The 27,901-nt window shown below is 54.1% G+C and overlaps 1 protein-coding gene across 1 annotated transcript in view; it reads left to right on the top strand.

Annotated features, from left to right (window-relative positions):
• Window positions 1–27,901, top strand: part of LOC147729472 (unconventional myosin-X-like) — a 763,954-nt gene that overhangs the window by 307,870 nt on the left and 428,183 nt on the right. The window contains exon 3 of the mRNA XM_086954339.1: window positions 9,366–9,524. Within this exon, the coding sequence (XP_086810465.1) occupies window positions 9,366–9,524 (159 nt within the window). The remainder of the gene's footprint in view (window positions 1–9,365; window positions 9,525–27,901) is intronic.

The raw sequence follows: 27,901 nt of genomic DNA, 5'->3' as shown, positions 1-27,901 counted from the left end.
TAGGGGGTCCCTGGGGGATATAACCTTCTGGGAAAACTGGGCTTCTTGCGCAATGTCATTCCGGGGGGAGGGGTTGGACCAGTCATGACCTTGCCAGTAGTCTCAACTCAGGATACGCAGAAAAGCAAAAATGTATACAATTTACTTTGATGGCAGGAAAGGCTACGTATTAGATAACATGTTAAGGTGACCCATCTGAAAATAATGTAAATACATTTTGTATATGAATTTTTGGTGTAATAATATGACGGATTGACCAATGGGGTTTTCTGCGTATTGTAAATATGGAAATATGAAATATTTAATTTGTATGTTTTGAATAAAATACGGTCGGGGTTTTACGACCCCTAACCCAAGGGTTTGTGTTAATGTTCATCTATACCGAGGGAGGAAAGGGAGGGGGTGGGGTTGGGGTAATCAAGGGTCATGGTTGGGAAGAGTTGTCAATACTGGGGAGAGGACTCTGCAATACCTGGCCATACTTGTGTAGTCTCAAAATGCAGACTACAGTGTTGTCTTGTAGAAGGCATGATGGTGCAAGAAGGGGCGGAGCTTGGTCAGTAAGATTGGGGGTGTGGTGATCTCCCCTCCTCCCCGCCCCCCCCAACCCGAAGCTACGCCCCTTGGTGCAAGCTGTAATGCAATCCATGCGTCTGTCTTCAAACAACACACTATACCATCCCCCGTTGCCCCCCACCCCCACATCTAATAGACCTGTCAAAAGGCTTGTAAATGGTAGGGTGGTCTGTGTGAGTATCTTTCTGTGTCTCTGTCTCTCAGTAAGACTGGCCTAGAGGGCAGTCAATTAATTAATTAATTACAATTAATTACAATTAAGCTTTATTCGGCTTTTGAATTTAAAACCATAAAAGCAGCAGAAAAAAGAAACAAACATACAAAAAATTAATTCAGCAAGTCAATGCATAGTAAAAAGAGAAAACAGACTGTTTAGGGCAAGCTAAAACAGTTTGGCGAATCAACTACTCAAGATCATAATCCAAAGTACACAGAATCCTCCATTATCATCAGGTGTTGTAGTAATTTGGTACATCGGGGCCAGGATAAAAGTCATGCAAATCCCAGATACGGATGGAGCCATCTCCAACTTTGTGGTGGGTAGAACGTAAAAAGGGGGCGATGTTCCTGTGTTTAAACTTAATTAAAATCAGATCTCCCGGAACATTTTTGGGCAAAGAACCAAGCCACCCCACCCTCCTGACGCTCAATATCCCGCCGTCTAAAACAGATGGTAAATGTCTATGGTTTTTAAGCCAAAAAATGGCTTTATTCATTAGGTCCTGCTGTAGTTCACGTTTGCCCGGGGTGAGTTCAGGGACCCCAGAAAGAACGGTAACGTATGGCGCAGCTTCGGGGGGTAGGTCGATTCGATGCCTTCTTTCTAGAAGTCTGTGAGGGGTATGTTTTCGAGTAAGAGGAGCGTTGCGACCACTTAAAGTGGGTGGTGTAGGAGGGGGGTCACAAGTTGGAAGTATACTGGAAGCATTGTTCATAGGCCTTTCATGGGTGTTAGTAAGGGTAGAGCATGTGGGTGTCATGGTTTTGGCATTTAGTGGAAGGGACCTTGTTACAGTGATTTCAATCCTGGTCAGCCTCTCCCCCAGATCATTAATTTTTGCGACCAATGGTGATAGAGCACTGTTTAACATTTGATCAATTTGGGCCAGTAGGGTCAAGTGAAGGGGGGATACGGGGTCATCTGATCGAGTCTCCGTTTTATCCAATGTTAGTGAGACTGGGTTTGGGGCGGATAAATGGGGGCTGCAGAAAGTTGGTTCGGGGGATGCGGGGGGTGAGCCATTTGGTTGTTCAATGTCTCTATTCATTATAGGGGGAGTTAATGCATCCTGGACATAGTTAGTACCACACATGGCATTCAATTCTTCCCAAATGGACATCGTGGGTAGGGGACTGGATACCGAAGACAACAGTGTACAGATCAATACGATAAAAAGGGAATGGTTAGCGTCTGACTGTACCTCCTCCTGTGGTGGAACCAAGAGTGGTGGCCCGTCCCGGCCTCCTTGCGCCTCTGAGGGCCACAGAGGGCCCGCCCTTTGCCCGGGCTTAGCCCGGCGGTCCCGCGCGCGTCCCGCTGGGACAGGAGGTGTTCCGCTGTTTGTAGGCGCCTCCTGGCGCGGTCAGTGACGTCCCAGGTGCACCTCTGCCACCGGGGCACCTGGGGATTGTGGTCTGGGTCTATTAGCCGTTTCCCTCACGGCGCTCGGTGTGGGCTGTGTTCCAGGCAAAGGAAAGGGAAAGTGCTTTTCGGACTCTGCCGGTCCCCCTCCCGTTCTGGCGCTGATTGAAGGGCAGTCACTGGCGGGGTGTGATCTTGGCGGTGCTCTGTTTTCACTGGCGGGTGTGATCTTGGCATGGCGCTGTTTTCACTGCCAGGGTGTGATCTTGGCGGTGCTCTGTTTTCACTGGCAGGGTGTGATCTTGGCGTGGCGCTGTTTTCACTGCCAGGGTGTGATCTTGGCGGTGCTCTGTTTTCACTGCCAGGGTGTGATCTTGGCGGTGCTCTGTTTTCACTGGCAGGGTGGGATCTTGGCGCTGCTCTGTTTTCACTGGCAGGGTGGGATCTTAGCGCTGCTCTGTTTTTACATGCAGAGTGTGATCTTGGCATGGCGCTGTTTTCACTGGCAGAGTGTGATCTTGGCGGTGCTCTGTTTTCACTGGCAGGGTGTGATCTTGGCGTGGCTCTGTTTTCACTGGCAGGGTGTGATCTTGGCGTGGCTCTCTTTTCACCAGCAGGGTGTGATCTTGGCGGTGCTCTGTTTTCACTGGCAGGGTGTGATCTTGGCGTTGCTCTGTTTTCACTGGCAGGGTGTGATCTTGGCGGTGCTCTGTTTTCACTGGCAGGGTGTGATCTCGGAGGTGCTCTGTTCTCACTGGCAGGGTGTGATCTTGGCGGTGTTCTATTCTCACTGGCAGGGTGTGATCTTGGCCGTGCTCTGTTTTCACTGGTAGGGTGTGATCTTGGCGGTGCTCTGTTTTCACTGGCAGGGTGTGATCTCGGAGGTGCTCTGTTCTCACTGGCAGGGTGTGATCTTGGCGGTGTCTGTTTTCACTGGCAGGGTGTGATCTTGGCGGTGCTCTGTTGTCACCGGCTGGGTGTGATCTTGTTTTCACTGGCAGGGTGTGATCTTGGCGGTGCTCTGTTTTCACTGGCAGGGTGTGATCTTGGCGGTGCTCTGTTTTCACTGCCAGGGTGTGATCTTGGCGTTGCTCTGTTTTCACTGCCAGGGTGTGATCTTGGCGGTGCTCTGTTTTCACTGGCAGGGTGGGATCTTGGCGCTGCTCTGTTTTCACTGGCAGGGTGGGATCTTAGCGCTGCTCTGTTTTTACAGGCAGGGTGTGATCTTGGCATGGCTCTGTTTTCACTGGCAGAGTGTGATCTTGGCATGGCGCTGTTTTCACTGGCAGAGTGTGATCTTGGCGGTGCTCTGTTTTCACTGGCAGGGTGTGATCTTGGCATGGCTCTGTTGTCACTGGCAGGGTGGTGTGATCTTGTTTTCACTGGCAGGGTGTGCTCTTGGCGGTGCTCTGTTTTCACTGGCAGCGTGTGATATTTGAGCTGCCCTGTTTTCACTGGCAGGGTGTGATCTTGCCGGTGCTCTGTTTTCACTGGCAGGGTGTGATCTTGGCGGTGCTCTGTTTTCACTGGCAGGGTGGGATCTTAGCGCTGGCTCTGTTTTTACAGGCAGGGTGTGATCTTGGCATGGCTCTGTTTTCACTGGCAGAGTGTGATCTTGGCATGGCGCTGTTTTCACTGGCAGAGTGTGATCTTGGCGGTGCTCTGTTTTCACTGGCAGGGTGTGATCTTGGCGTGGCTCTCTTTTCATCGGCAGGGTGTGATCTTGGCGGCGCTCTGTTTTTACTGGCAGGGTGTGATCTTGTTTTCACTGGCAGAGTGTGATTTTGGCATGGCTCTGTGTTCACTGGCAGGGTGTGATCTTGGCATGGCTTTGTTTTCACTGGCAGGGTGTGATCTTGGCGTGGCTCTCTTTTCACCGGCACGGTGTGATCTTGGCGGCGCTCTGTTTTTACTGGCAGGGTGTGATCTTGGCATGGCTCTGTTTTCACTGGCAGGGTGTGATCTCGGAGGTGCTCTGTTCTCACTGGCAGGGTGTGATCTTGGTGTTGCTCTGTTTTCACGGGCATGGTGTGATCTTGGCATGGCTCTGTTTTCACTGGCAGGGTGTGATCTTGGCTGTGCTCTGTTTTCATTGGCGGTGCTCTGTTTTCACTGGCAGGGTGTGATCTTGGCGGTGCTCTGTTTTCACTGGCAGGGTGTGATCTTGGAGGTGCTCTGTTTTCACTGGCAGGGTGTGATCTTGGCGGTGCTCTGGTTTCACTGGCAGGGTGTGCTCTTGGCGGTGCTCTGGTTTCACTGGCAGGGTGTGATCTTGGCGGTGCTCTGGTTTCACTGGCGGGGTGTGCTCTTGGCGGTGGTCTGTTTTCACTGGCAGGGTGTGATCTTGGCATGGCTCTGTTTTCACTGGCGGTGTTGAATCTTGGCGGTGCTCTGTTTTCACTGGCAGGGTGTGATCTTGGAGGTGCTCTGGTTTCACTGGCAGGGTGTGCTCTTGGCGGTGGTCTGTTTTCACTGGCAGGGTGTGATCTTGGAGGTGCTCTGTTTTCACTGGCAGGGTGTGATCTTGGCGGTGCTCTGTTTTCACTGGCAGGGTGTGATCTTGGCGGTGGTCTGTTTTCACTGGCAGGGTGTGATCTTGGCGGTGCTCTGTTTTCACTGGCAGGGTGTGATCTCGGAGGTGCTCTGTTTTCACTGGCAGGGTGTGATCTCGGAGGTGCTCTGTTTTCACTGGCAGGGTGTGATCTCGGAGGTGCTCTGTTTTCACTGGCAGGGTGTGATCTTGGCGGTGCTCTGTTTTCACTGGCAGGGTGTGATCTCGGAGGTGCTCTGTTTTCACTGGCAGGGTGTGATCTCGGAGGTGCTCTGTTTTCACTGGCAGGGTGTGATCTTGGCGTGGCTCTGTTTTCACTGGCGGGGTGTGATCTCGGAGGTGCTCTGTTTTCACTGGCAGGGTGTGATCTTGGCGGTGCTCTGTTTTCACTGGCAGGGTGTGATCTTGGAGGTGCTCTGTTTTCACTGGCAGGGTGTAATCTCGGAGGTGCTCTGTTTTCACTGGCAGGGTGTGATCTCGGAGGTGCTCTGTTTTCACTGGCAGGGTGTGATCTTGGCGTGGCTCTGTTTTCACTGGCGGGGTGTGATCTCGGAGGTGCTCTGTTTTCACTGGCAGGGTGTGATCTTGGCGGTGGTCTGTTTTCACTGGCAGGGTGTGATCTTGGCATGGCTCTGTTTTCACTGGCGGTGTTGAATCTTGGCGGTGCTCTGTTTTCACCGCAGGGTGTGCTCTTGGCGGTGCTCTGTTTTCACTGGCAGGGTGTGATCTTGGCGTGGCTCTGTTTTCACTGGCGGGGTGTGATCTCGGAGGTGCTCTGTTTTCACTGGCAGGGTGTGATCTTGGCGTTGCTCTGTTTTCACTGGCAGGGTGTGCTCTTGGCGGTGCTCTGTTTTCACTGGCAGGGTGTGCTCTGGGTGTGCTCTTGGCGGTGCTCTGTTTTCACTGGCAGGGTGTGCTCTTGGCGGTGCTCTGTTTTCACTGGCAGGGTGTGATCTTGGCGTGGCTCTGTTTTCACTGGCGGGGTGTGATCTCGAAGGTGCTCTGTTTTCACTGGCGGGTGTGATCTCGGAGGTGCTCTGTTTTCACTGGCGGGGTGTGATCTCGGAGGTGCTCTGTTTTCACTGGCAGGTTGTGCTCTTGGCGGTGCTCTGTTTTCACTGGCAGGGTGTGATCTCAGAGGTGCTCTGTTTTCACTGGCGGGGTGTGATCTCGAAGGTGCTCTGTTTTCACTGGCGGGTGTGATCTCGGAGGTGCTCTGTTTTCACTGGCGGGGTGTGATCTCGGAGGTGCTCTGTTTTCACTGGCAGGGTGTGATCTTGGAGGTGCTCTGTTTTCACTGGCAGGGTGTGATATTGGAGGTGCTCTGTTTTCACTGGAAGGGTGTGATATTGGAGGTGCTCTGTTTTCACTGGCGGGTGTGATCTTGGCGGTGCTCTGTTTTCACTGGCGGGGTGTGATCTCGGAGGTGCTCTGTTTTCACTGGCAGGTTGTGCTCTTGGCGGTGCTCTGTTTTCACTGGCAGGGTGTGATCTCTGAGGTGCTCTGTTTTCACTGGCAGGGTGTGATCTCGGAGGTGCTCTGTTTTCACTGGCAGGGTGTGATATTGGAGGTGCTCTGTTTTCACTGGCAGGGTTAGATCTTGGCGGTGCTCTGTTTTCACTGGCAGGGTGTGATCTTGGCGGTGCTCTGTTTTCACTGCCAGGGTGTGATCTTGGCGGTGCTCTGGTTTCACTGACAGGGTGTGATCTTGGCGGTGCTCTGGTTTCACTGACAGGGTGTGATCTTGGCGGTGCTCTGGTTTCACTGGCAGGGTGTGATCTTGGCATGGCTCTGTTTTCACTGGCAGGGTGTGATATTGGAGGTGCTCTGGTTTCACTGACAGGGTGTGATATTGGAGGTGCTCTGTTTTCACTGCCAGGGTGTGATCTTGGCGGTGCTCTGGTTTCACTGACAGGGTGTGATATTGGAGGTGCTCTGTTTTCACTGCCAGGGTGTGATCTTGGCGGTGCTCTGGTTTCACTGACAGGGTGTGATCTTGGAGGTGCTCTGGTTTCACTGACAGGGTGTGATCTTGGCGGTGCTCTGGTTTCACTGGCAGGGTGTGATCTTGGCATGGCTCTGTTTTCACTGGCAGGGTGTGATATTGGAGGTGCTCTGGTTTCACTGACAGGGTGTGATATTGGAGGTGCTCTGTTTTCACTGGCGGGTGTGATCTTGGCGGTGCTCTGGTTTCACTGACAGGGTGTGATATTGGAGGTGCTCTGGTTTCACTGGCAGGGTGTGATATTGGAGGTGCTCTGTTTTCACTGACAGGGTGTGATCTTGGCGGTGCTCTGTTTTTACTGGCAGGGTGTGATCTCGGAGGTGCTCTGTTTTCACTGGCAGGGTTAGATCTTGGCGGTGCTCTGTTTTCACTGGCAGGGTGTGATCTTGGCGGTGCTCTGTTTTCACTGGCGGGTGTGATCTTGGCTGTGCTCTGTTTTCATTGGCGGTGCTCTGTTTTCACTGGCAGGGTGTGATCGTGGCGGTGCTCTGTTTTCACTGGCAGGGTGTGATCTTGGCGTGGCTCTGTTTTCACTGGCAGGTGTGATCTTGGCGGTGCTCTGTTTTCACTGGCGGGTGTGATCTTGGCTGTGCTCTGTTTTCATTGGCGGTGCTCTGTTTTTACTGGCAGGGTGTGATCTGGGAGGTGCTCTGTTTTCACTGGCAGGGTTAGATCTTGGCGGTGCTCTGTTTTCACTGGCAGGGTGTGATCTTGGCGGTGCTCTGTTTTCCCTGGCGGGTGTGATCTTGGCTGTGCTCTGTTTTCATTGGCGGTGCTCTGTTTTCACTGCCAGGGTGTGATCGTGGCGGTGCTCTGTTTTCACTGGCAGGGTGTGATCTTGGTGGTGCTCTGTTTTCACTGGCAGGGTGTGATCTTGGCGTGGCTCTGTATTCACTGGCAGGGTGTGATCTTGGCGGTGCTCTGTTTTCACTGGCAGGGTGTAATCTCGGAGGTGCTCTGTTTTCACTGGCAAGGTGTGATCTTGGCGAAGCTCTGTTTTCACTGGCAGGGTGATATCTTGGAGGTGGTCTGTTTTCACTGGCGGGTGTGATCTTGGCGGTGCTCTGTTTTCACTGGCAGTTGTGATCTTGGCGAAGCTCTGTTTTCACTGGCAGGGTGATATCTTGGAGGTGGTCTGTTTTCACTGGCAGGGTGTGATCGTGGCGGTGCTCTGTTTTCACTGGCAGGGTGTGATCTTGGCGTGGCTCTGTTTTCACTGGCAGGTGTGATCTTGGCATGGCTCTGTTTTCACTGGCGGGGTGTGATAGTGGCGGTGCTCTGTTTTCACTGGCAGGGTGTGCTCTTGGCGGTGCTCTGTTTTCACTGGCGGGGTGTGATCGTGGCGGTGCTCTGTTTTCACTGGCAGGGTGTGATCTTGGCGTGGCTCTGTTTTCACTGGCAGGTGTGATCTTGGCATGGCTCTGTTTTCACTGGCGGGTGTGATCTTGGCGGTGCTCTGTTTTCACTGGCAGGGTGTGATCTTGGCATGGCTCTGTTTTCACTGCCAGGGTGTGATCTCGGAGGTGCTCTGTTTTCACTGGCAGGTGTGATCTTGGCGGTGGTCTGTTTTCACTGGCAGGGTGTGCTCTTGGCGGTGCTGTGTTTTCACTGGTGGGTGTGATCTTGGCGTTGCTCTGTTTTCACCGGCAGGGTGGGATCTCGGAGGTGCTCTGTTTTCACTGGCAGGGTGTGATCGTGGCGGTGTTCTGTTTTCACTGGCAGGGTGTGATCTTGGCGTTGGTATGTTTTCACTGGCAGGGTGTGATCTTGGCGTGGCTCTGTTTTCACTGGCAGGTGTGATCTTGGCATGGCTCTGTTTTCACTGGCGGGTGTGATCTAGGCGGTGCTCTGTTTTCACTGGCAGGGTGTGATCTTGGCATGGCTCTGTTTTCACTGCCAGGGTGTGATCTTGGCGGTGCTCTGGTTTCACTGGCAGGGTGTGATCTTGGCGGTGCTCTGGTTCACTGGCAGGGTTAGATCTTGGCGGTGCTCTGTTTTCACTGGCAGGGTGTGATCTTGGCGTTGGTATGTTTTCACTGGCAGGGTGCGATCTTGGCGTTGGTATGTTTTCACCGGCAGGGTGTGATCTCGGAGGTGCTCTGTTTTCACTGGCAGGGTGTGATCTTGGCGGTGCTCTGGTTTCACTGGCAGGGTGTGATCGTGGCGGTGTTCTGTTTTCACTGGCAGGGTGTGATCTTGGCGTTGGTATGTTTTCACTGGCAGGGTGTGATCTTGGCGTTGGTATGTTTTCACCGGCAGGGTGTGATCTCGGAGGTGCTCTGTTTTCACTGGCAGGGTGTGATCGTGGCGGTGTTCTGGTTTCACTGGCAGGGTGTGATCTTGGCGTTGGTATGTTTTCACTGGCAGGGTGTGATCTTGGCGTTGGTATGTTTTCACCGGCAGGGTGTGATCTTGGCGGTGCTCTGGTTTCACTGGCAGGGTGTGATCTTGGCATGGCTCTGTTTTCACTGGCAGGGTGTGATCTTGGCATGGCTCTGTGTTCACTGGCAGGGTGTGCTCTTGGCGGTGCTCTGTTTTCACTGGCAGGGTGTGATCTTGGCCCAGCCGCTGTGTTCAATGTCAGAGCTCAGATAGTTTTTCTACGGCTATTTTAGTGATACTGATGTGTTTTAACTCCCCTCTCCCCCCAGGTCCTCTGCCACCCGCAGTCCTCTATTTCGTGCAAGAATGTCCTTCCGATGCACCAGACCAGTGTGGACGGGGTGGAGGACATGTCCACCCTGGGGGACCTGAACGAGGCGGCCATCATGCTGAATCTACATCTGCGCTACCAGCAGAACCGGATCTATGTAAGTGATGTTATGCTCTGTGATACGTCGTGGAAGCCATGCTACGCTATGCAATGTAAGGAATGCTGTGCTCTGTGATACGTCATGTAAGCCATGCAATGCTGAGCAAGCGAAGCTGTGCTCTGTGTGAGGCCGTGGTCCATCATCTCTGCCCGTGGGAGGGGGTCCATCATGTCTGCCCGTGGGAGGGGCTCCATCATCTCTGCCCGTGGGAGGGGGGGTCCATCATCTCTGCCCGTGGGAGGGGGGGTCCATCATCTCTGCCCGTGGCAGGGGGGTCCTTCATCTCTGCCCGTGGGAGGGGGGTCCATCATCTCTGCCTGTGGCAGGGGGGCCCATCATCTCTGCCTGTGGGAGGGGGGGGGCCATCATCTCTGCCTGTGGGAGGGGGCTCTATCTTCTCTGCCTGTGGGAGGGGGCTCTATCTTCTCTGCGTGTGTGAGGGGGCTCCCTCTTCTCTGCCTGTGGGAGGGGGCTTTATCTTCTCTGCCCGTGGGAGGGGGCTCTATCTTCTCTGCGTGTGGGAGGGGGCTCCCTCTTCTCTGCCTGTGGGAGGGGGCTCTCTTTTCTCTGCGTGTGTGAGGGGGCTCCCTCTTCTCTGCCTGTGGGAGGGGGCTCTATCTTCTCTGCACGTGGGAGGGGGCTCTATCTTCTCTGTGTGTGGGAGGGGGGTCCTTCATCTCTGCGTGTGGGAGGGGGCTCCCTGTTCTCTGCCTGTGGGAGGGGGGCCCATCATCTCTGCCTGTGGGAGGGGCTCTAACATCTCTGCCCGTGGGAGGGGGCTCCATCATCTCTGCCTGTGGGAGGGGCTCTAACATCTCTGCCCTTGGGAGGGGGCTCCATCATCTCTGCCTGTGGGAGGGGGCTCCCTTTTCTCTGCCTGTGGGAGGGGGCTCTATCTTCTCTGCGTGTGGGAGGGGGGTCCTTCATCTCTGCTTGTGGGAGGGGCTCCCTGTTCTCTGCCTGTGGGAGGGGGCTCTATCGTCTCTGCGTGTGGGAGGGGGCTCTATCGTCTCTGCGTGTGGGAGGGGGCTCTATCGTCTCTGCGTGTGGGAGGGGGCTCCATCATCTCTGCCTGTGGGAGGGGGCTCCATCATCTCTGCCTGTGGGAGGGGGCTCTATCGTCTCTGCGTGTGGGAGGGGGGTCCATCGTCTCTGCCTGTGGGAGGGGGCTCTATCATCTCTGCCCGTGGGAGGGGGGTCCATCGTCTCTGCCCTTGGGAGGGGGGTCCATCCTCTCAGCCTGTGGGAGGGGGCTCCCTCATCTCTGTCCTTGGGAGGGGGCTCCATCATCTCTGCCTGTGGGAGGGGGCTCCATCATCTCTGCCCTTGGGAGGGGGCTCCATCATCTCTGCCCTTGGGAGGGGGCTCCATCATCTCTGCCCGTGGGAGGGGGTCCATCATCTCTGCCCGTGGGAGGGGCTCCCTCTTCTCTGCCTGTGGGAGGGGGCTCTATTGTCTCTGCACGTGGGAGGGGGTCCATCATCTCTGCCCTTGGGAGGGGGCTCCATCATCTCTGCCCGTGGGAGGGGGTCCATCATCTCTGCCCGTGGAAGGGGCTCCCTCTTCTCTGCCTGTGGGAGGGGGCTCTATTGTCTCTGCCCGTGGAAGGGGCTCCCTCTTCTCTGCCTGTGGGAGGGGGCTCTATTGTCTCTGCACGTGGGAGGGGGTCCATCATCTCTGCCCGTGGGAGGGGGGTCCATCATCTCTGCCCGTGGGAGGGGGTTCCATTGTCTCTGCGTGTGGGAGGGGGCTCCATCGTCTCTGCCCGTGGGAGGGGGCTCCATCGTCTCTGCCCGTTGGGGGTGGTCCATCATCTCTGCCCCTGGGAGGGGGGTCCATCATCTCTGCCTGTGGGAGGGGTCTCCATCGTCTCTGCGTGTGGTAGGGGTCTCTATCATCTCTGCCTGTGGGTGGGGGCTCCCTCTTCTCTGCCTGTGGGAGGGGTCTCTATCGTCTCTGCGTGTGGGAGGGGGCTCCATCATCTCTGCCTGTGATAGGGGTCTCTATTGTTTCTGCCCGTAGCAGGGGGCTCCATCATCTCTGCCTGTGGGAGGGGCTCCCTGTTTTCTGCCTGTGGGAGGGGGCTCCATCATCTCTGCCCGTGGGTGGGGTCCACCTGTAAATACAGCCTCTCTACTCCTTGGAGGTTCTGTTAATGTTATGTGGGGGTGTGTGGGCCTAGCCAGGCCTGGATGGTCGCTTGCGCAGGGGTGGCAACGCGCAGCGCCAGCCAGTAAGCCACACACTCGTCCCAGTCGGAAGTGACGTGCCCGAGCGCGCGCCTTCCTTTTATTGACCCCCGCAGGCCACGCCTGGCTTGCGGATGCATGGATGCGTGCGTGCTCCCACTAGAGTGCTAACCGCACTACATCTCTATCCAACTATACACAAGTTCGAGAAATGTTCAAACAAACTGTTCACAATGAATCATTTCAGACGCTCTGTACTTGCGTGTCCCTTAGATGACGGCTTCAGGGTCTCAGCTGACAGGCGTAGTCGTTGAGACTTTGACTTGGGCGGGGATTGGGCCTCAGACTGTATCGGGAGGTGCGACCTGGCCCTCGTTCCCCGCTGCGCGATGGGTTCCGGATGGGAGTGGATGTGATCGACGTTCCCGCTCCCTGTTCCGGCACCGGCCCCCGGATGTCGTGTGTCGAGCTGCCCCCTTCTTCTTGTGTCGCTGCTCGGGGTGGCTCGATGGTTTCATCTGTGGCTTCGGTGTTCGCGCTTGAGCTGGGAGGGACAATCTTGAACCATGATGTGTTTCTCGAAACTTCTTCTCCCTCCTTGCTGGCAGTCACCATAGTTCCCTTCGTGTTGGTGACAGTCCATGGTCCTGGTTCATAGAATGTTTGAAATTTCCCCCCTGGGCGTCTGTTCCTGATGACGACCCGATCTCCCCGGTGTAGTTGTTTTGGTGTCGCTCTACGTCGGTGGCTCGCTCGCATGTTGTTCCTGCGCCGGCGTTCCTGAACCTCCCTCATGTCGTCCCTCTCCGGTGTCGGTCTTATGGACATGGGGAGGAGGTCTCTGCGTTGCCCTTGAAACATTAGGGACCACGGGCTTTTCTGAGTGGTGCAGTGGGGTGTTCCGCGATACTCTCTCAGAAATTCATGCAGTCTCTGCTCCGGGTCTGCCTCCTCTACCACCGCAATCCTGAACATTTTGTTGAGAGTCCGCATGAATCTTTCTGCCTCCCCGTTGGCTTGTGGCCACTGGGGAGTGATGCGTCGGTGGATGATGCCTCTGGTTTTCAAGAATGTGGCAAACTCCGTTCCCTGGAATGGTGGTCCGTTGTCATTTTGATTTCGCCGGGCAGTCCAAACAGGGAGAATATTTTTTCTAACGCTGGCCCCACGTGTGTGAACGCCGTGGATGGCACTCTTTCCACAATGGGGTATTTGGAGTATGAGTCAATGACTACCAGGGTGTGGCCATCTCCGGGAAAGCTTCCGAAGTCCACGCTGACTTTTGACCACGGGATTGTGCATGCTTCTTCAGTGATTATGGGGACCGGCCTTTCAGGATCGCTGGTCAGTTGGCAGGACATGCAGTTCTTGACATACTCGTCCACGGTGTTCTCGAGTTCAGGGAACCACACCTTCTCGCGCATGCGCGCCTTCATTTTCGTGGCACCCTGGTGGCCCCCGTGTGCGAGCTGGGTGGCTCGGTGTCTGAGGCGTTTTGGTATCACTAGACGTGTCCCTCTCAGCAGTATGCCCTCTTCCGTGGCGCTGAGCTCGTGACGAATGTGCCAGAATTTTGTGAGTGTCTCTTTATCCAATGCTGTCCAGGTGTTGGGGGGATGTAGGTAATCGGTCCAGGATCCCTCTTGTACCGCTTGCAGTGACCGCATGTACGGGTTGTCGTCCACTGTCGCCTCCTTGATCTCCTCGATGGTCATGCATTGGGGGCAGGATGTGAGCGCTACCCACTGGACATATTCTTCGCAACCCTCATCGGCCGCTGGTGGTTCTTGGGGTAGTGGGTGGCGCGATAGGTAGTCGGCGGATTTTTTGGCTCCCGGTCTGTAGACCACTTCCATGTCGTATGTTTGCAGCTGGATCACCCACCTCTCAATGCGTGGCGGCGGATGGGGAGCAGTGCCCTTGAAGAGCGGCACTAAGGGTTGATGATCGGTGACCATCATGAACGATTGTCCTTGTAGATAAAGATGAAAATGGCTGCAGGCCCACTTGATGGCTAAGGCCTCTCGTTCTATTTGTGCATTTCTGGTCTCGGTCGGGGTTAGCGCCTTGCTGGCGAACGCCAGGGCCGTCCATTTTCCTGGTTCGTGTTCTTGTGTCAGAACTGCCCCTAGGCCTACTGGGCTTGCGTCCACGATGACCTCGGTCCGCTTGGTTGGTTCAAAGTACGAGAGCGTTGCGTTTTCCAGGAGTGCGTCTTTTATGCTCTGAAATGCGTCGTGCTCCTTTGGGCCCCATGTCCAACTGGCATCTGTCTTCGTTAGTGCTCGGAGGGGCTCACTGCGGGTGGCCAGTCCCGGAATGAAGCGGCCACAGTACGTGGCCATTCCGAGGAAGCTCCTCACCTCCGTTGGAGACTTCGGCGCTGGGGCGTCTTTGATGGATTTTGACTTCTGTGGATCAATTTGGACCCCTTCCTGGTTGAACACATAACCAAAGAATTCGATCGACGATTGGAAAAACTGGCATTTTTCTTTGTGGAGGGTTGCTCCATAGGTGCTTAGTCTTTTTAATACATCCCGTAGCTGTTTGTAATGTTCAGATGCAGTGGCGGAATGAATGAGGATATCGTCGCTTACGTTGATGACCCCCGGCAGTCCTGACAGTAGCTCCCTGATGGTATTCTGGAATACCTCCGCTGCCGAGGATATTCCGAAGTTGAGGCGTTTGTACCGCCGGAGGCCGAGGTGGGTGCTGAATGTGGTAATGAAGCGGCTTTCTTCAGCAAGAGGCAGTTGGTGATAGCCCGCATTGAGGTCGATTTTCGAGAACCATCTCGATCCATTCACGTCCGCTATTATGTCGTCCATCGTGGGTGTTAAGTGTCTCTCCCTTCTGATTGCGGTGTTCGGCAGCCTCATATCGATGCATAGTCGAGTCTCGCCCGGTTGCTTGGGTTTTTCGACTATGACCATAGGGGAAACCCACGGGGTGGGTCCCGTTACTTTTTCGATGACCCCCATGTTTTCTAGCTTTTCGAGATCCTTTTCCACCAGCAGCCGCAGGTGGAATGGTATCCGCCGATGGCGTAAGGCTGTAGGAGTGACAGATTTGTCGATGTGAAGTTTTATCGGATCACATTTGATGCACCCCAGACCCTTGAACAGTTCGGGGAAGCGCTCCAGTAGCTCCTCTACCTGGTGGTTCCGGCTGCGGTTGGCATAGGCGATCAACTTCAAATCCTCCGCCGTGTGGCTGCTCAACAGCGTGTCGGCTTCTCGGTCAATGATATGTATCGTTGCGGTCACTTTGGCCTCGTCGGCTCGTATGGGTACTACGATTTTTCCCTTCAGAGGGAGGGGAGTGTCTGCTCCATATGCGAAGATTCTAGTCTTGGAGCGCAGGACCTCCGGACGAGGGCGTAGCTTGTTGAATTCTTGCAATCCCATGACGTTGATGGTGGCACCAGTGTCAATGACGGCTTTCACCTCGTTCTCCCCCACCTGAACTACACACGTTGGCTGTGGTCGGCGTCTGAGCTTTAGCTCCCTGGCGAAAGAGATCACGTACGCCTCCTCGTCCTCCGAATCCGACTCATCATAGGTCGTTGGCAGGAACTTGTCTGTTCTCTCCGGGGGTGGGTCCGTGAGAGATAATTGGCGGACAGCTTTGGTGGGTGTCCATGACTTCTTGGCATTCCGGGGTTGGCTTTTTCTGCGGCAGACTGACGCGAAGTGGTTGGGGATTCCGCAGTTCCCGCAGGTTTGACCTTGAGCTGGGCAGTCCTTGGCTGCATGCGGTTCATGTCCACAGTATCCACAGCGGTTTTGCGGTGCGTCTCTTCGGAATCCCTTTTTCCCTTGGCCACGTGGTCGTGGGCGTACCGCGTCAGCACGCTCAACCTTGACGGTTTCCGGTTTGGCGGGAGTTTTGTGTAAGGCCTGCTCCATGGCCGTTGCCCTGGCATCTGAAAGTTCATGTGCTCTGGCCAGAATGAGGATGTCCTCCAGTGAGATTCCTGGTTTTCTCAGGATGTGGCCCCTCAGAGTTTTATCTCGGCACCGAAGTTGGCCTTTGGCTGGTCTTCATCCGTGGAGCTGGCCACCTCCCGGACTCGGGTGTGAAATTGGTCCATGGACTCACCCTCGCGTTGACGGGCTTGCCCTAGCTTGAAGACCTCAAAGTCCACATTTAATTGAGGGTCAAAGTGGTTGTTCAGGGCGGTAACTGCAGCAGCATACGTGGCCACCCCGGTCGGGTTGGGTAGGTGTTTGAAGAGCCTGAAGACCTCGTCCCGTGCGTAGTGGAGAAGCAGTGATCTTTTCACTGCGTCGTCCGTTTCCCTTGTGACTACAAAGTAGTTCTCGAGCCTTTCCAACCAAATTTTTCAGCGAGGCGAGGCAGTAGATGGGTCGCTCGCTTCACTGAAGGGTGGCAATACCCCAGCGGCAGCATGCTGAAACGGGATGTTGATGATGGGAGCCACCGCGTCACCGTCCCCCATAGTGGTGGTGTACAGGGATTGTCAAAGTAATGTTCTGAATCACCCCAGCTCCCGCACAGGCTTGTAGCAAAAAGTACCTTGACAGTGGCGTCGCCCACCACGTTGTCCAGATCCGCGTGCCACCTGGTTCCTGGATGAGGGGTGGTCACTAAGGCCTTAGGGAGCTTCTATCAGACAGGCACCACCAGCAGGGACAGCACCAGGCAGCAGCCGGTCCGCTCATGTAGTAGAGATGAGGCAGGGCAGGGGATGGCCTTCCTCTCGCAAAGTCCGTCGTTTTCTCACTCCAAATGCGTGAGATATGGCACAGGGCAGCGTCCTCGCGTACCACGCGAGATGCGTGAGACTTGGCACCACGTGCGCCTCGCGGACCACTCCGTTCCGCTCCCTCGGCGGTTGCCGGTGCAGGCACAGGCACACGCACTGAGGATCTTCCCCAGGGCAGGGCAGTGAGGGCGGACGATCAGCGCCCTTCAGCAGGCAGGGCAGGCAGGCAGGAAGGAGCACGCCGGCTCGTGGGACGCCGACGGGTGCGTCGGACCACACGCGGTATGCACCGCGGGGGCGAGCGGACCGCTCCGCTCACAGCACGGTGTACGGGCGAGGGTTGGGCCCCCTCCGCTCGTCGCCAATGTTATGTGGGGGTGTGTGGGCCTAGCCAGGCCTGGATGGTCGCTTGCGCAGGGGTGGCAACGCGCAGCGCCAGCCAGTAAGCCACACACTCGTCCCAGTCGGAAGTGACGTGCCCGAGCGCGCGCCTTCCTTTTATTGACCCCCGCAGGCCACGCCTGGCCTGCGGATGCATGGATGCGTGCGTGCGTCCACTAGAGTGCTAACCGCACTACACACAGTGCCTTGAAGAAGGCCCTCTTCACTATAGGTCGCTCGTGGAGTGGTTCCAGGACTGGAGTCATGCGTTCTCTTGGGTGAAGGCAGCAAAGACGTCTTGCATTAATATTTTGGATGAGTTGTGGTTCATGTATTATGAATGTGGGTCACCAAGGTATAGGCTGTTGGCATACTCCATTACGAGTGTGAGGATGGCTTGCAGTTTCTGTTGGTATCCAAAGTATGGTGGAAACAGGCTTATCTTTGGCCGATCCTCAAAAAACCCGATGTTGACCCCCCTGTTTTAATTTTTTTTAGAATCCTTTTCCCTTCTACCAGCACCTGCTAAAATCCTCAAACAAATAGTTCGAGAGCAACTCTCCAACTATCTGGAATCCAGAAATCATTTTCATGGCTCTCAATCTGGCTTCAGAGCTGGCTTCAGCACAGAGACTGCCCTCCTAGAGGTTTCTGAGAGTATCCGGGAGAGTATTGACTTGGGCAGGGCAGCTATGCTTGTGCTACTCGATCTGTCTGCGGCCTTCGAACGGTGGCCCACCCTATTCTCATGGATAGGGTAAGAGGTTTGGGTATTCAGGGCACGGCTCTGTCCTGGATCCGGTCAGTTCTGGGAAACTGATCTCAACAAGTATTTCTTCGTCCCTTCATCTGACGAGAAGTCCTTGCTCTGCGGGTTCCACAGTTCTCTGCCTTGAGTCCTCTACTGTTTAACGCCTACCTTTCACCTCTTGTGGTGTTGGTAGAGTCTTGCGGGGTGAGGGTGGTCTCCTACCCGGACGACACCCAACTAGTGTACTCTTTTGAGGAGCACTTGGAAGCTGCTTTTTCCAAGTTTAAAAATTGTCTGAGTAATATCTCGGCCTGGATGTCACAGAACTGTCTCAAGCTTAATTCGGACAAAACCGTGGTACTCCTTTTTTTTTTTTTTAATCCAAAATCACCTCCCACCCCCCCAGCCCCAGTGCCTTGGCAGCCTCGGGAGATGAATCCTCCGCCCCAGCCTGCTGACTCGGAGAGAAATCTCAGTTCCAGATTCGACAACAAACTTTCTTGTAAAACACAAATCAGGGGTATACAACGTTTACAACGCGAGCGTTACAACGAAGTACCATTACCACGCGGTTATAACAACGAAAGTTGTTACAACGAATTGCGCTGGGTGGCGCTCAAGTATAATAAATCATTTAATTTACTATCCCAACACCTTCCCTACTATCCACGGGGACTGGTGTTGGAATAGTAAATTATATTTTTTAAATTTGCGCCCCCCCAACGCAAGTCGTTGTAACGACTTGCGTTGTTACAACCGCATTGTAATGGTACGCATTGTAAAAGTGTGCGTGGTAGTGACATACATCCCAAATCAGGCAAGTCTCCTCCTCATGCTTTGGAAAGCTTCACACGCTGCGGAAATTCCTCCACTTCCTTCCCCTGGAGTGCCGTTGAACAGAGGTCCGTGCTCTAATCGCATCCCACCTGGACTACACTAACCGTCTCTCTCAGGTGCCTCCGCCTTTTCGACTCGGCATCTGCAGATTATATGTAATGCTGTTGCCAGATTGATCTGTAAAATACCTTTTTCAACACTCGATTACCCCCCACCTGAGGAACCTTCACTGGCTATCTGTGGTCAAGCGCATTGAACTCAAGGCCTTATCCTGGCATTCCGAGCATTCCGGGGACTAGGCCTAGCGGTTTTGAGAGCTAGACTCCGGCATTACCATCACGACCGGACCCTGAGATCTAACCATCAGTTTCTCCTTGCTACCCCCTGCTTTCATAAGGGCAGGACGGGTGTCCGAGCCTTCACGCTTAGAACCTTTAAGCTCTGGAATGCCCTGCCACTCGCCATCCACTTCTCAAAGTCAGAACTAACTTTGCGGCATGCCCTGAAACCCTGTTGTTTCACCAGCACCTACCTTTTTCCCCCTTCTCGTCTGTCATCTACCGCCTGCAACAGTTCCGGGACACCCCCATTGGGGGTAGCTGTGCGATTCATAAACCACTAAATAAATATATATTTTTTAAAGTATGGGAGGATGCAACATAGTGTTTTCATTTTGCAGAAGGCACTGTTTTATGTTAACATGTGGTATTAGATATAGGTCTGAATCCATGGTTACCCCCAGGTTTCTGATATTGTTGGAGGGTCCTCATGTTCCTGAGCCCATATGGGGGTAGGCTAGTATTTCTGTCATTTTCCTCAGGTCATAATCTCTTTCTTTGGGGTATTTAACTTTAGATGGTTATTCATGCCCCGATGTCAGTCAAGTTCTGAATAGCAGAGGTCTTCCAGACCATCTATATTTTTAAAATGATTTGGATAACATCTGCACACCTGTAAAGAGTGGGGTTCAATGATGTCAGCAGGTTTCGTAAGGGAGCTAGGCAGATGTTGAATAATAGAGGGGATTTGATGGACCCTAGTTCACTGCCGCAGCTGAAAGGCCAATTATTCAGGGGGCGTTAGCTGAACTCCCTTCAAGCCTTTTATTGACCATGTGGCTACTGGCTGAGGGGGGTGAGACCCTAATCAAGCAGCAAAGCCCAATTTAACCTCTGCTCAATCCTCTGGTAGCTTTGCGCAAAGCAGTTAGGCTTAACTTAGAGGCAATGTGTAAAGTGTGTAATATGCAGTACTTCAAAGAGTAATTAAGTAAAAACACAACACATGAAAAATCCCACAATACGTTAGAAAAGTAGAGCAAAGTGTAATAAATTATTTGACATCAAAACAACTGAAATCCATTTAGTAGTATCAGAGGTATGGAATTTTGAACATTTAGGTAAAAACTGTGACTAGAAGTACAAAGTGAAACTGTGGTTATCTGGTCGTGCTGGACCAGGACAAAGTCACAAGTTCAGGTCAATCGTGATCAGGGTGCGTGCTAGACATAGGGACCCAGTTAGACCCACTGAGCAAAGTACCTTAAATCCTGGTTTGCAGAGGATGCAAGATCCCGCGTCGAAGATGCAGCAGCGGTTCTGAGTGAGCCGCTGAGTTGCGATACAGAGTTCTGCATCGTGGTCGAGATTGCTGTCGATGAGGTGCTTGCAGGTCGAAGGCCTGCATCAAGAGTGCGTCGCGCAGAGGCGGTTCCAAGGATACTGTGAGCTGCGAAGTGGAGTCTAGCGTTGGAGATGCTTCACTCTGCGGTGGTGCCAATGCGGCTGCAAGGAAATGTATTGCACTGCATCGGTTCTGCTTACAGGACCACAGCTGGGCTGTTAGAGCACTGTCGGGCCCACTTCCAATGGTCTAGGACTGTGTAGCTTTGAAAATCGACATATTCCTTCAAACAGAATCTCATGGTGTGCATCAGAATATCAAAACAAGAATATAGATGGCACCGAATATTGAAGATCGAATATGGTATCCAAAATATCGATGGCTAAGTAAGTATAGATTTTCTATACCTTACTCCACATATATTTACCAGCACGGTATGTATATTTTAAGGTATGTGGATGTGGAGGTAGGAAGAGTAAATTTACACTTCCTATATAGGCACTTATCTTTCAATATTCTGTCCTCGCAATTCTTGTACCGTGGTATAGGGGGCCATTATTCAGTATTCAGGAAGAACGCACCTGCGGTGTCAGGAGTACGCTCCACAGGATCTGGCTGTAGCTCAAAGGGGTCACCTCCTAATGTTGCCAACTCCCTGATAAGTATATACAGGGAATTTGAACCATTAGGCGAGGGAAAAAACAGGGAAGGAGAAGGGACTGCTGGGATGTTAGGCTCTGAAAGACATAAACATACAAATAACATGAATCAAAGCATAAGTCATAAAACTCTACTCTCATCAATTCTCGCTATGAGGAAGATGCAAAGGACGAATGGAAACACACCTCCAATGGGGAACCAAGTGTCAATCCTCAGCAGAGCAGAAAACAAAACAAAGCATAAACCCAAATACATGACACACAAGAAGAAGGATCTTGTCTTGTAAATAAAAGAATGGTCTTGGATAACTCTCCTATAATATGACCTGGAGAAGTTAGTTGCTAGTACAACGCCTGGCCATTTGTCTTCCTTGCTGTCACAATATATTATGGTTTTAATATATCGTGAGTAATACTTTTGTACCACACTTCAATCCAGACAGTAACGTGTGGAAATGTTCCAGAACGAAAAGTAGTGAGGGCAATTCCAACCTAACACACTGGAGTCACATATAAACATCCATTAACGGTAACGCCTGGCGGGATACACACTGCGCTCCGTTTGTCATCAGAAACCAGTAGTCCTCATCCAGTAACATGTAGCAGCCACTACAATGCTCTGTGATAAAATCCAAGTGTTCGCTAGTAGCTAAATCGGTAACGTGTGGTCTGTCGACTCACTACGTTCCGCTTAGTGTTCTTTAGCGCAGCCGCGCCGGAGGGACACCAACCAAATGACGAAACCAGCCGGTCTCCAACTTGCGGAAACAGTAGCGCGTGGTCGGCCAACACACAGTGCTCCGCTTCAAGCAGCAGGGGCAGCCGCCCCTACAATACACCAGACAACAGAAGCGATACCTGAAAGGAGAGGACGCGGGATCTCCAAGCAGCACCAAGACATCGAAGAGGAGCGTCCGCTCGCTGAGAAGACAACCAGCCAACCGGAATAAACGCAGAATAACGCGCATGCTCAGAAGCGCGAGCAGTCAGGAAATACCCCATTGCCGCAAGGGCACATGGGAGTTGTAGTCTTAACACCAGGTAGGTGCGGTAAGAGGATTCCTGACATGCAGAGCACAGCTTTGATGTGTGATCGTAGCTTAGGGACAGGTCCTCCTAAAAATATACTTCTGGCTGCGGGACTGCCTGTGCCCATCTTTGACCTCATGGAGGCGGTCTAGCCCACTCGGATACATTTTGCCAGATATTTTTGTGTGATTCCCTTCTAAGCTCACCAGCTGCCACAGGTGTGGTGTCCCCTAGGGGGAGGGGAGAATCTGCACCAGTCATCATGGTTCTGTGCTAGTCCCAGTGTGTCTGCACTGTTCGCTGGGTGTCTGTGCCGGTTCCTGTGGGTCTCTGCCGATCCTCGTGGGTCTGCTGTGGTCCCGGTGGGTCTGCTCTGGTCCCTGTGGGTTTACGTTGGTCCCTGGGGTCTCAGCCAACCCCTGTGGGAATGCGCTGGTCCCGGTGGGTCTGCGCTGGTCCCGGTGGGTCTGCGGTGGTCACGGTGGATCTTTGGTGGTCACGGTGGGTTTGCGCTGGGGACAGTGGGTCTGTGTCCGCCCACGTGGGTGTGTGCCGGTCATCGTTGGTGTGTGCTGGTCCTCGAAGGCGTGTGCCGTCCTGGTGGGCATGTGCCGGTACTTGTGCACCTGTGCGGGTCCTTGTGGGTCTCTACTAGTCCTCGTGCATCAGTGCCAGTCCCCTTGGTTCTCTGCCAGTCCCCTTGGTTCTCTGCCAGTCCTCGTGGGTCTCTGCCTGTCCTTTTGCATCTGTGCCTGTCCTTGTTCACCTCTGCCAGTCCTCGCGGCTCTCTCTGGTCCTTGTGGGTCTCTGCCTGTTCCTTGTGGGTCTCTGCCTGTTCCTTGTGGGTCTCTGCCTGTTCCTCGTGGGTCTCTGCCTGTTCCTCGTGGGTCTCTGCCTGTTCCTCGTGGGTCTCTGCCTATTCCTCATGGGTCTCTGCCTATTCCTCATGGGTCTCTGCCTGTTCCGCGTGGGTCTCTGCCAGTCCTCGTGGTTCTCTGCCAGTCCTCGTGGTTCTCTGCCAGTCCTCGTGGTTCTCTGCCAGTCCTCGTGGTTCTCTGCCAGTCCTCGTGGTTCTCTGCCAGTCCTCGTGGTTCTCTGCCAGTCCTCGTGGTTCTCTGCCAGTCGTCGTGGGTCTCTGCCTGTCCTTTTGCATCTGTGCCTGTCCTTGTGCACCTCTGCCAGTCCTCGTAGGTCTCTCCAGGTCCTCGTGGATCTCTGCCTGTTCCTTGTGGGTCTCTGCCTATTCCTCATGGGTCTTTGCCTATTCCTCATGGTTCTCTGCCTGTTCCTCGTGGGTCTCTGCCTATTCCTCATGGGTCTTTGCCGGTCCTCGTGGGTCTTTGCCGGTCCTCGTGGGTCTCTGCCTGTTCCTCGTGGGTCTCTGCCTGTTCCTCGTGGGTCTCTGCCTGTTCCTCGTGGGTCTCTGCCTGTTCCTCGTGGGTCTCTGCCTGTTGCTCGTGGGTCTCTGCCTGTTGCTCGTGGGTCTCTGCCTGTTGCTTGTGGGTCTCTGCCTGTTGCTCGTGGGTCTCTGCCTGTTGCTCGTGGGTCTCTGCCTGTTGCTCGTGGGTCTCTGCCTGTTGCTCGTGGGTCTCTGCCTGTTGCTCGTGGGTCTCTGCCTGTTGCTCGTGGGTCTCTGCCTGTTGCTCGTGGGTCGCTGTCTGTTGCTCGTGGGTCGCTGTCTGTTGCTCGTGGGTCTCGGTCTGTTGCTCGTGGGTCTCTGCCGGACCTCGTGGGTCTCTGCCAGTCCTCGTGGGTCTCTGCCGGTCCTTGTGCACCTGTGCCTGTCCTCGCAGGTCTCTCCTGGTTCAATGTGGGTATCTGCCTGTTCCTTGTGCGTCTCCCCCGGTCCTTGTGGGTCTCCCCCTGTCCTTGTGGTTCTCTGCCTGTCCTTGTGGGTCTCTGCTGGAGGCCATCGAATCTCTCGCCCCGGCTCGCCAACACTATTCAGCCAGGAAGCGACCTTCGGCCCCCTGGTTCTCGGACTCCCTTAGGACCCTTAGACAGGGCTGTAGGAGGCAAGAAAGACTATGGAGATCACACTTGGACCCCATAGAGAAGGATAAACATAAAACCCTCCTTAAGAGCTATAAAGCGGCAGTGCTGGCTGAAAAGAAGGCGCACTTTACTAAACTAACTGGCTCACTTACTTCCCCCAGAGACCTGTTCAACATAGTCAACACTTTATCCCTTCTTCAGGCTCCCGACCCCATAATAGCCTCCCAAGATCTATGCGATCGGATTTCCACCTATTTCCACACAAAAATCTTGGATATTTACACTGATTTGGAAACCCTCAACCTCAACCCGTGATCCCTCCCTCATCTGCCGTAACTTTGGAAAATCAAGCCACCTAAGTGTGCTCTTGGACAGGCTTAAGTCTGGGTCCCCGCTTGATCCCTGTCCTGTAAAAATCTTGAAAGAATGCAGGCAGGCACTTATGCCCCCTCTGGTGGAGGTTATGAATCTAGCTATTTCTGAAGGGGTTTATCCCTCGACGTGGAAAACGGCCATTGTCAAACCCCTTCTGCAAAAGCCCACACTGGACCCGGGGACTTTAAAAAACTTTCGGCCCTTCTCCCTTCTCCCTGCCCCCGCTAAGCTCTTGAGTGCCTTCCTCAACAGTTCCAGTTCTTTAGACCCCTCTCAGCATGGCTTCCGAAGGGCACACAGCACAGAGTCGGCACTCGCTGTTGTTGTCGACAGCATTCGGGCCAAGGTTGATAGTGGCCAAACGACTCTACTGGTGCTGCTTGACTTAACAGCGGCTTTTGATACCCTTTCTGCATCTATCCTTGCCAGCCGCCTTAGCAGGATGGGTGTAGATGGCCCCGCACTCAGCCTCCTCACATCCTTCCTTGACCAACGGCAGCAAAGGGTAAAGCTTGGCGACTTCATCTCCCCAATCAAGCCTGTGGAGTCCCCCAGGGCTCCTCTCTGAGCCCTACGCTTTTTAACATTTATGTGGCCCCACTCACCAGGCTTTAAGGTCCTTTGGCCTAGAAGGTCTTTCCTATGCTGACAACACACAGATCATGGTCTCCATAACACAATCTGTGGATATTACAGCCCTTAACTTTAAAAATTGTATGGAGGCGGTCACTGACTGGATGGTCAAGAACTTCCTTAAAGTAGAATGGGGAAAAAACCGAGGTCCTCATCTTTTGAGCCAAACATGAGACCGGGTCAATGGACTGGTGGCCCCCTGCCCTTGGCATCAGCCCCACGCCCTCTTCCTCCGCCCGTAATTTGGGTGTTATCCTGGACACCACTCTCTCCCTCGAGAAACAGGTTAGCAGGACAGTCTCCACCTGCTGTGGTGCTCTGAGGATTTTAAGAAAAATCTCCCACTACCTCTCCTTTGAAGCCCACAAACAGGTCGCAGTGGCTCTTATAGCCTCCAGGCTGGACTACTGCAATGCACTTTATCTAGGCATTAACATCGGCCTGGTCCAACGCCTTCAGATTGTGCAAAATGCAGCGGCCCGGTTTGTCATGGATGCCCCGAAACACTCTTCGGGTTTGGCCATCAGGAAGAACCTGCATTAGCTCCCCATGCAGGCTAGGATAAACTTTAAGGCCCTCTGCCTTACGCACTGTACCTTGAATGGCACTGGGCCCGAAGACATTCGGTCACTTGTGTCCCCTTATGTCCCGGGCAGAGCACTTCGCTCCTCTAACAAAAATCTGCTCGCTGTTCCTCGAGTCTCCAAGGCCAGATGGGGCGAAAGGGCCTTCCGAGCTCTCGCCCCCAGACTCTGGAACACCCTACCCTCCCTGATGACCTCAAGGGGCTTGCTTCCCATGCCCTTTTTCGCAAAGCACTTAAGACCTGGCTCTTTCAGGAAGCTTACCAATAACCTGCTCCGACTCCTCTTCTGAACAAACAGTTTACCTTCTTAAGCGCCTTGATGCCTTCGGGTTTAGTTGCGCTCTACAAATCTATTTTCTTTCTTTTTCTTTCTTTCTTCCACATGGGCCTCTGCCGGTTCCACATGGGCCTCTGCCGGTTCCACGTGGGCCTCTGCCGGTTCCACGTGGGCCTCTGCCGGTTCCACGTGGGCCTCTGCCGGTTCCACGTGGGCCTCTGCCGGTTCCACGTGGGCCTCTGCCGGTTCCACGTGGGCCTCTGCCGGTTCCACGTGGGCCTCTGCCGGTTCCACGTGGGTCTCTGGCTGTTCCTTGTGGGTCGCTGCCTGTCCTCGCGGGTCTCTGACAGTCCTTGTGTGCCTGTGCCGGTCCTTGTGCGCCTGTGCCGGTTCTCACGCACCTGTGACAATCCTCGTGGGTCTCTCCTGGTCCTCGTCTGTCTCTGCCGGTCCTTGTGCGCCTGTGCCCTTCCTCACGGGTCTCTCCTGGTCTTCGCTGGTCTCTCCTGATCCTCGCGGGTCTCTGCCGGTCCTTGTGCGCCTGTACCGGTCCTTGTGCGCCTGTGCCAGTCCTTGTGCGCCTGTGCCGGTCCTTGTGCGCCTGTGCCGGTCCTTGTGCGCCTGTGCCGGTCCTTGTGCGCCTGTGCCGGTCCTTGTGCGCCTGTGCCGGTCCTTGTGCGCCTGTGCCAGTCCTCGTGGGTCTCTCACGGTCCCCGTGTGTGTCTGCCAGTCCTTGTGTGCCTGTGCCGATCCTCGCACGCCTCTCCTGGTCCTCGCGGGTCTCTCCTGATCCTAGTCGGTCTCTGCCGGTCCTTGTGTGCCTGTGCTGGTCCTTGTGCGCCTGTCCTCGCGCGCCTGTGCCACTCCTTGCGGGTCTCTCCCAATCCTTGCAGGTATCTGTCGGTCCTTGTGCGCCTGTGCCGGTCCTTGCGGGTCTCTCCCAGTCCTCCTGGGTCTCTTCCGGTCCTGTGCACCTGTGTCGCTCCTTGTGCACTTATGTCGGTCCTTGTGCGCCTGTGCCGGTCCCCGCAGGTCTTTCCTGGTCCATGGGCACCTGTGCCGGTCCTTGTGCGCCTGTTCCAGTCCTTGTGCGCCTGTTCCAGTCCTTGTGCGCCTGTTCCAGTCCTTGTGCGCCTGTTCCAGTCCTTGTGCGCCTGTTCCAGTCCCTGTGCGCCTGTTCCGGTTTTGGTGGGCCTGTGCCGGTTTTCGTGGGCTTGTGCCGGTCCTTGTGCGCCTGTGCCGGTCCTCGCGGGTCTCTCCTGGTCCTTGTGCACCTGTGCCGGTCCTCGCACGCCTCTCCCGGTCCTCGAGGGTCTCTCCCGGTCCTCGAGGGTCTCTCCCGGTCCTCGCGGGTCTCTCCCGGTCCTCTCGGGTCTCTCCCAATCCTCGCCGATCTCTGACGGTCTTTGTGCGTCTGTGCCGGTCCTTGAGTTTGAGTTTGAGTTTGAGTTGAGATTTGTAAAGCGCGTAGCTACCCTAGGGCGTCCCAGCGCTGGCATGACCTAAGTTCCAGAGGGGAGAGTAGAAGAATTGACAGGTTTATGGAAAGAGCCATGTTTTTAATTGCCTCCGAAAGGCCAGGAGGTTCTGTTCTCTCCGCATGGCAAGTGGAAGGGCGTTTCACAGTTTTGGGGCATTGTAAGAGAACAAGCGCCCCCCGGATCGGGACTTTTTTATTCTGGGAACGCTGGCCAGGGAGAGGGCGTCTGATCTGAGCTGTTTGTTAGAATGGTGGGGTTTAACGAAGGGTCTCAGAATCGGGGGGCCTCTGCCTTGCATTATTTTGTGCGAGATGCATAAGGTCTTAAAGGTAATCCTTTCTTTGACTGGGCGTCAGTGTAGGCTCTTAAGTGCTGGTTTAGCCGAGCATCTCGGTTTGGTTCCAGTTAGGAGTCTGGCAGCAGCGTTCTGAGCGCATTGCAGTATTTAGATAACTGATGCCGGTGCCCCCAGGTACAGGACGTTGCCATAGTCCAGTCTCGAGTTCACCAACCCCTGTATCAGCCAGTCCTTGTGCTCCTGTCTTCACGTGCCTGTGCCGGTTCTCGCGGGTCTCTCCCAGTTCTCGCTGGTCTCTGCTGGTTCTTGTGGGTCTCTAACAGTCAAAGGGAAATCCCTGGGTGCACACTTAGGTATGAACTTACTCTATTACCATATCTGTCTATCTGGACATACAATCATCTAAATTAGGGAACTACACAAGAAGAATTTAAATTTCCACACTAAAATTCGAACGTTCACAGTCTATTTATTTGAAACATAAAAAACATTTTTTAAACACCAGTTTGCAAATTAAAATTTCAAAGAACA

This window comes from Lissotriton vulgaris, chromosome 2_1, assembly GCF_964263255.1.
Source record: "Lissotriton vulgaris chromosome 2_1, aLisVul1.2, whole genome shotgun sequence".
NCBI lineage: Eukaryota > Metazoa > Chordata > Amphibia > Caudata > Salamandridae > Lissotriton > Lissotriton vulgaris.
Note: the sequence above shows the minus strand (reverse complement) of the source record. Positions and strands in the feature narration are given on the sequence as shown.